Source organism: Columba livia, chromosome 8, assembly GCF_036013475.1.
Source record: "Columba livia isolate bColLiv1 breed racing homer chromosome 8, bColLiv1.pat.W.v2, whole genome shotgun sequence".
Classification (NCBI taxonomy): Eukaryota; Metazoa; Chordata; class Aves; order Columbiformes; family Columbidae; genus Columba; species Columba livia.
In genome coordinates, this window is record NC_088609.1 from 8,069,005 (window position 1) to 8,077,192 (window position 8,188).

General features: G+C 50.3%; 1 protein-coding gene across 4 annotated transcripts; it reads right to left on the reverse strand.

The window, feature by feature from the left end:
- Positions 1-221: 221 nt before the first annotated feature.
- Positions 222-7,019, reverse strand: RGS16 (regulator of G protein signaling 16). 4 transcript variants are annotated; one of them, XM_065071853.1, is made up of 6 exons: positions 6,315-7,019; positions 4,915-5,016; positions 4,403-4,552; positions 4,172-4,233; positions 2,998-3,164; positions 222-2,742 (listed from the first exon to the last, which is right to left on the reverse strand). In XM_065071853.1, exons 1-6 carry the CDS (start codon positions 6,392-6,394, stop codon positions 2,542-2,544), a joined length of 762 nt encoding a protein of 253 aa, XP_064927925.1. In that variant the 5' UTR covers positions 6,395-7,019; the 3' UTR covers positions 222-2,541. The 4 variants fall into 4 exon arrangements, with proteins under 4 accessions (XP_064927925.1, XP_064927926.1, XP_005501163.1 ...); XM_065071854.1 differs by lacking the exon at positions 6,315-7,019 and adding an exon at positions 5,629-6,244; XM_005501106.3 differs by lacking the exon at positions 4,403-4,552 and having other exon boundaries at positions 6,315-6,538.
- Between the last annotated feature and the right edge of the window lie 1,169 nt (positions 7,020-8,188).

Sequence of the window (8,188 nt, forward strand, 5' to 3'; positions counted from 1 at the left end):
TGTATTTGAATAGACATAAAGCTTTGTTATAGATACAGTGGCTTGAAAAAGGCTTTTTAGTGGCAGCGACTGGCTTGTGCCAACGGTGATAACTTGGGACATACGTGTTCCTGAGTTATTGTCACCTGTGATACCATCTCCTCCTCCACAGCCCACTCACACTCTCCTCCCCTAACACAATTTTGGCTTCCAAAACGTGTGAGAAATAGAAAGACGACAGCTTAAAAACATGTTTAGTTTGGGTTTTATTTGGAGCGTGAACATCTCTGAGCCACATGTGGCTGCTCCCCTCCCCACAGCACCCTGTGGGCCCCGGAGGAGCACATCCTCCACCCTGCCATCCCAAAGCAGGGACACAGGACTGTTCAGACCACAGGGACAGCAAACACTGCAACAAAAGTGGGATGTTTACCAATAACCCCTCTAATACCAGGTATTTTCCCCCCTTGTAAATGAATTCAATAATCAGCTGAGTTACAGGTAAAAATAAAATATTGTATATGACAGTGACACAAAAGCAGTTTTTGCAAACAGCAGCCTAACATGAATCCTTCCCATGCTTTTAAGATGTGATGTCTTACTGACATTAAATAGGTGTTGGGAACTGCAGTTGTGTAAAGTGCTCAGAAAATGGCGAGCAATACAAACACCACCAAACACCCTGGCAATTAATAAATTCCAAACTAAACTTCTGCTTTCATTCTTACTATGACCTGTTAGCTCTCTTCAATAAGCCAAGTACCACAAAGCAGCTTTAGTCTTCACAAAAATTTCCCTTCCTTTCCTGTTCCTGACTTGGCATTTTCAAAGTGACTATAAACGCCCCTCGAGCCATTCAACACAAGTAGCTTGATGTGACTATGCTTTGCAAGTCGTTCAAAATTAGAAGATAAAAATTAATTGAAAACTCAGAACGAAAACAGACATGTTGTCACAGTATTTTCCTCTGTACATTTTATTTTATGACGACAATATTATGTTAGCAATGAGAATGGACCATTGTGCATCATTCACTTCAGTAAAACAACAAAGGTGGTTCCAGTTGTAAAAATAAATAATAAATAAGAAAGCAGCTAAAAATCTCCCTGTAAACGCAGCCGGGACCCACCGAGGCTCAGAGGCAGAGCCGAGATGGGGAAAGCGGAACAGGACTCAGAACAAAGTCCTCAAACTGGCCCCCAGGATGCTGAATTCACAGCCCGCATCGCTTTTCTGCTCAGCTACCTGGGTTTCTGCTAAAGTCTGTGGCTGCGGACTCGTTTCACCGGCCAAGGGAACACCAAGCCTAATTTCAGATCAGGGGAAAACCCCAGGTTTCCTCTCCCACTTGTAAAAATAAATAAGTTTTCAAAGGATTGCTCACCAAAGTGCATGTTTTGCATCGCTATTCTCTGTCCAGAACGAAGGGCGAGTCTACCTACCAAGATACCGTCCAAAAAGCTGTATGTAAAGAAGAAAGGAAACAGCACGGATGGCAAAGCATCCTTTTACTGCCATCAATGATGCTCCCAGCTGGTGGGAAACCCACCACATTAGACCCCTCCAGCAGCCTTGCTGGGACCACAGCTCTCGCTGCTGCTATTTATGGACCTTGCTCCATAGCCTTGTCATAGATACATAGATATCTATATCTATATCTATAGATACCTATATATCATAGATATATATCTATATAGATATATATAGTCTGGTCATCTCAAGCTTTTATACAGAAAAGGTGGGAGGCATGCTAAGTGCTATAATATCTAAAATAATCTAATTTACAAGCTCCTTGGAGCAAGGGATGTGTGCATGCTTTCAGCAGTGCTCTTCTAATAAATACATATATATAATAATAATGAGAAAATAAATAACAATAATAGTAATAAAAAATTATGCACGTGACCTAAGATTACATGCAATCTAAAGGTCATGTAGCTTAAGCGAGGGATAAAAATGTCACTGCAAGTAATAGGCTGTACTGGAAGAAGGTGCAAAGCTTTGCTGCAGAGCATGTGTAGGAAACAGCAGCAGAATGATCTTGGGATCAGGAGAAGGCAGGTGTGGGATCTCTCTGGCTGACAATGCCATGTAGTCTTTGGACTTTCAATCTGGATGTTCTCTCATAGGAAAAGCCCTGCGATCATCCCAGACACTGCGGGAATTGCCGGCTCTGCAGCCGGCGGCTGATGCTGCAGGTCAGAGGCAGATCCTGAGAGCAGGCGGGAGCTCTCTGGTTACGGATGCTCAGGGGAATCTGGTCTCTTTTTCCTGGGCTTGCAACTCAAATCCAATTTCTTTCTGTCCATGTGGTGGCCCAGATCTCCAGCCACACTGCAAGGGATGGCGTTGGGTTCCCACCTGCTCTGCTCCTCGGGGAGGGAGGACCTCTCTTTCCAGCAGCTCGGTGGGAAGCGGGAAGCACTTGAGGTCTTGGGGATCCTGCTGAAATGCCAGGACTTCAGCCAAAATCCCGCTGCGTGGAACTCAGCCCTCGCAAACCGTCTCTCAGCCTCTGCCTGGTCCCCCGGCTCGTCCCCCCGCAGTAGGTTCGGGCTCGGGTCAGGTATGCGGCAGCTTGCTGATGCCACGGCTGGTGGCCTGCTTGGTCATGTCCTGGTAGGAGGCGGACTTGAGGAACCGGGGGTAGGAGTCCTTCTCCATCAAGGTGCGGGTCTTGGCCTGGGCTTCATTGAAGCAAGCAGACGTGGCACCTGAGAGATTCTTCCGGGTGATCTCCCTGGTTTCATGGTCAATATTCACCTGCAAGGAAGAAGCATCCACAAACATTAACTTGGCATTAACTTCCCTCCCATGACAGGAGGAAACTTTTCTCCATCCTCAGATAAGGGTGAAGATGCTCACAAGCCTTTGTATCGCTTTGTGTTGGTAAATCACATGAGGTGAAAGCTCTCATAAACAAGAGCACATCTTCCCACTTTTATAAAACCCACCAGGATACTGCATTCCTTTACCCCCTATTTGATGCCACAGGACAGAGAAAGAAAATCCTCTCACCTCCCTGGGTGCCTCATTTTGTACAAACTCCTCGAAGATCCTGTTGGCCTTGGAGGCCAGCTTGGTTTTCGAGCGGGTCTTTTTGAAGTCCTCACACGCCAGCCAAAAGTCGAGGTTCTCCTCACTGAACTCTGTCTTCAGGAAGGTGTGGAAAGCTGTCACCCCGTCTGGGGAGGGGAGAGGAGAGCAGTTAATAGGGCAGAATGGGGGAAGGAAGAGGAGGATGGCTGCTGGCAAGCGTCCCCCTGGGAGCTCAGACCTTGGCATCTGCAGATTTCCTTTCCCTCCGGGAAAATTCCACCCTCTGAGGCACTACTAATTGGCCTCTAGACTCAAACAAAATCCTTTCCCACAGACTAGTAATCCTCTAGTTTTATTTATCTGACCTTTCTTTAATGAGACTTCAGAGCATTTTCTTTACAGCTTTGGAAAAGAGCTAGTTCTCCCTAAGGAGAAATCCACTGAGGTATCAGTACGCCTGCAAGAACCGAGCAGCAATGGCTTTATTTTTTATTTCTCAGCTAAGAAATGAGGGAAAATAGATGTTGAGAAGTATGGGAGAGTAATTGCGGCAAGGATTTCAGAGCCAGGCTGGGCACACTTATTAAGTTACAAAGCCGGAGATGCTTATTAGCCATCACAGCACGTGAGGATGGCTGGAAAAAAACTATGTCTAGTCTCAAAATAGCACTGTGGAAGGACTTTCTCTTGCTGTGGAATAGCTTTTAAGGTAGACAAGTACTTTTGTGTTAAAATTTGGCACTTCTACCATTGGATACCTACTGTAAAGCCCAGTGTAAGGAAGGGATTATGTGTGGGACTCCAAAAGAGGTCCCTTCTCTTGGTCTGGAAGTACTGTCTGCATGGGGAAGAGGGAGACAGCACCTCACAGGACCCCTGAGCATCAGTAAACAAAGAGCAAACACTGGAGGGGAAAACAGCAACATGTAACTCAGTAAAAAGCAGCTGAATTCCTTGTCCCTGTGGAAAAGCCATCCCTGAAGGCAAAGGACAGACAGAAAGGGACCTCTTTCTAAACCCTAAACCATCTCACTTGGGGAGGAGACAAGATTTCCTCGTACACCAGCTGCAGGCTACAGTCACTCTCTCACTCACTGGATGCACTGTTGTCCTACACACCCTCACCCAGTGAAGAAAACAAGATCCTACTCACTTTTACTCTTCAGGAGCTGGTCAAAGGACTCCCTCCATTCAAGTACCTCTTGTGAGGAGTCTCTGGAAAAGACAAAAGGACGTAAGGCTCACTGTCCCAACAACAACACTTCTCCTGTCCCACGGTGAAGGATGGGAGCACAGTCATGCAGCCCTGTTAATGGGATACAGCGCAAGAAGTGAGGCTGCAGCACTCAGTAGGAAACCAAAGCAAGACCTCAATATCCATTACCTGTGGGCTCTCTTTCCTTTCTCCCTTTCTTTTACCTTCCCCGACGTCTCACCAGACCTCAGCTCCATAGTGCAGCTTTGGCCTGGTGGCTTCTCTAGACGATACTCAGAAGAGCCCTTTTCTGCTGGTACAATCCCAGCGCAGCCTCCTCTGCAAGAAGACACCCTGCCTTCAGCAGCAATATTTAGTATTTTGTTTTTTAATGCTGCCTGCATTCCCCAGGGATCCAAGGCACTGGTTTGAGACACCACAGCCCTTTAGGTTTCTTGCCTATCACTGAAGCTCTGCTCTCTTGTGCCTAATGAGAGAGCATCAGTTCCCCCATCTGATTTTATAAGTGGTGGAGCCGGGAAGTGATCCGCCTTCCCTGCCTGCTGGGGTGGGACCGTGGGGAGGGAGAGCTGTGTTCTATCCTCCCTGCCGTGCAGATGGGCAGGAGCACCCCCGGAGACAGCCTGATCCACAGGGACCTGTCCTGGGCCGAACCTGGGACATGGCACTGCCTGCCTTACCTCCGCCTGGAGCACAGCTGCAACTTGCTGGAGGTCCCAATCCTGTGTCCCAGCTCTGATTTATGAAGCAGCATCCCTAAGCGGGTCTTCAGATCCTTGGCTCTGGAATGGAGGAAAGGGAGAGATGGGATTGCGGGACCACCGGGCTGCTGTGCCCCGCCCCCCCCCCCCCACCTTGCAGGGGCTGCAGCCCCCGGACCTGACACAGCCCAAGGGGGCAGCCCTTGCTCCGCAGCTTCAGCCTCCTTCTTTGCTTTCTGATGTACAAATAAATGCTCCCCCAATTGATTTTTCTGCTCCCTGGCAACCATGCTCAGCAGTGCATTAAGCCCAGGGGACTGTTCCCTCCTGCTCACTTCCCAGGTTAGCACCGCATGCATTTATAAAGCACAACAAGCTTTTTTTCTCTGGGGCAGGTAGCAGAGCAGCTGCTGGGTGACCAGCTGGAGCCCCCAACACCCCCCCACCCGGGTCCCTGGAGCTAACCTGGCTCCTTTTCCCACCCCCCTCTGCCGGCAGTGCCCTCAAAGCACTGGAAAAACACAGCAATTCCTTTCTGCTCGGCAGAGCAGGAGCATCTCCCTGCTGGGAGGCTGCTGCAGCAGGGCTGATGCTCCCCCTGATTTTTTTTTGGGGGGGGTGCTTCTGAGTCACCAGGAGCCTGCCACCATGCCATGGAGATGGCTTTGCTCCCCAGTGTCGCCATCCACCTACCCCATGCCTTCGAGACCCTGTGATCTCAGCGGCAGCACGATGCTCCTGTGCCAGAGCCCTCTCTGCGAGAGAGCCTGGGAGGTGGCTGCCTGTCACCGTGGCTGTGCGGCGGCAGCAGAGTCACCTCCCCGCCAGGGTGTCCCTGCAGCAATACAGCAGGAGCTGCTGCTAAATCAGCTCCTCTCCCCAGAGCCCCTCCGCAGTCCCGCTGTTATTTTTGTGCTGCAGCTCATTCAGGCATCCCAAGGCGCTCATATAAAAATAAGTGTTTAAATGTCAAGCCGGCAGCATGGTGCTCTGTAGCCGTTTTTGGCAGGAGGAGCAACATGTAACTTTTAACATTTCAGCTGTGTTGGAAAAAAAAAGAAAGTCCTGCTGCTGTCAACCTGAAGCAAGCTCTGCAGACAGAGCCAGCGACACAGCCCTTGTGTATTTGCCTGCCCGGCCACATGCAGGGCAGCCCTATCCAGCCTTCTCTCCCTCAGCACGTTTTACCTCTGTGTTCTCTTCCTGGGGAGCAGAACGGATGCAACCAAAACAAATCACTCAGGTCATCCTTCGCTGCATCCTGCCGTGTGGTCTGCACCCCAGTTTCTACCGAAACATCATAGCCACTCTGAAGTTAGCAGCATCTTTTCCAGTGAACCCTCTGCATCCCACAACTGTGGTGTGGTGAAGCCCCTTACCTTTCCAGGCAAGTGATGGGAAGCATGGCTAACCCCCGGCACATGCTGAGAGCTGGGCACCCAGGCATCCAGCAGCTCATCAGTCAGGTCCTTACAGTGGTGGCAGGGATGTGCAACAAGCGGCAGCAGCACCACCTGTGACTTGATCGGGTGCTGCCGGCTGGAACAGCAGCGAGGAGATGTGCTTTATATCGGGTGGGAGGCGGGAGAGCTGGGAGGGGAGACCCAACATCGCTCCAGCCTGCAGCCAACCAAAAGCTGCTCTCTGGCAGCACCCAGCAAAGATAACAGCTTAGGTAGGATTTCTTTTTTTTTTGCTGTTAATGGATGGTGGGGGAGTGGGAGGCTGAGGCTTGTCCTTGAGCATCACAGTCAGAAGTGCTTCCTCGATAACAGGAAAAAACAGGCTCATTTCCACCGACGTGTGGAGCTTGCTGAGTAACTGCCGGCGGGGGGGTAGGCAGATGCGGAGAGAAGGACAAGACAGGCACCGTCATACACGGCAATTCGTCAGCTCTGTCCTGCTGCCCAAGGGCTTCCAGTCCTCCCGGCGCTGCACAGGTTGGCATCATGGCAAGACGCTTTTCCCCAGGTGACATAAGCAGGGGGTGCCAGTCCCCAGCAGAGTCAGGCTGTTTTGCAGCATCCCAGAGGCAGACGCAAAGCCTGAGGAAGGGTTTGCACTCCCAGGGCATCATCTTCATCACAAATTCTCTGCTGGGTCTGTGGTGGGAGAAGAGAATGGGAGGGAATGTGCATCAAAGAAATTCCAAGCCAAGTGTGGGAAAGCATCTGCTAAAGGTGGATCCTATTGAGAATCAAAGGAGGAAAGAAGAGACTAAAAGCAGGTGAGAGGTTGGAAAATGGAGGAGAAGGACTGAACTGGCAAAACAGAAGGATGAAGAGAAAGTGTTAAACCGGTACCAGACACCACATATCAGCAAACCCCAAGGTCTGATGCAACAAGCAGAGAGCTCCATGACAGGCAACAGGTCCCCTGGACCAGTCATAGAATCATAGAACAGTTTGGGTTGGAAGGGATCTTCAAAGCTCATTCAGTCCCACCCCTGCCATGAGCAGGGACATCTTCACCAGCTCAGGTTGCTCAGAGCCCTGTGCAGCCTGGCCTGGGATGTCTCCAGGGATGGTTCATCCACCACCTCTCTGGCAACCTGGGCCAGGCTCTCACCACCCTCAGTGTAAAAAAAAAATTTACCAAGGCCAGGCTCATGCAGGCTCCTGGAACTGCCCTTCCTGCAATTCCCTGGTCGGTGGCTCTGGGAGGGGGTGACCCTAAACCCCCCTGCCCATGGCTATCCCAGAGCAAAATCAAGAGCTGCCAAGAGCTTCTTGATGACCAGATATTTGGCTACAGATAAATATCCAGAGCTACAGAAAGCCCTCGTTCACATCTTCCCTGTGCCTTAAAACCACGATTAGAGCTGCAATTTTTGCTGTGGATTTAAAGAAAGAAGGGGAAGAGCAAGGGAAGTGCTTGGCTACATCAGCCTGGTGCTCCACCTCAGCTCGCTGCCATACTGGGAGCACTGTTGTCACAGTGGTAGTGCCAGCCCCCATCTCCCCATGGTTTTTCCCCATAAAGTGTATCGGGAAAGCGTGTGTGTGGTTTTACCTCGTCCCTTCTGTAGCAGCTTTTGAAGCGCTTGGCTCGTGTGAGGCAAAGCTGACAACAAGGCAGAAGTGAGGAAACACCTGCAGTGGGAGCTTGGTCCCTCCACAGGAGGGAGAGACCTCTATGAAATGGCCATGGAAGGGAAAGAGTCACCACAAAGCTGTGTCTTCTTGGGCACCACGACCACTCAGCCAGAAGATGCACAAAGCCATCTGAAATGCCTCATTCACGACAGAATCCT

Bases quoted from the DNA above. Each gene is read 5' to 3' on its own strand.
- RGS16 (XM_065071853.1), bottom strand. From the start codon at position 6,394: ATGAGCTGCTGGATGCCTGGGTGCCCAGCTCTCAGCATGTGCCGGGGG. The intron at 3,165-4,171 runs GTGAGTAGGATC...TCCCCTCCCCAG, and splicing joins CCAGCTCCTGAAGAGTAAAA to ACGGGGTGACAGCTTTCCAC. The intron at 2,743-2,997 runs GTGAGAGGATTT...TCTTCCTTGCAG, and splicing joins AAAATGAGGCACCCAGGGAG to GTGAATATTGACCATGAAAC.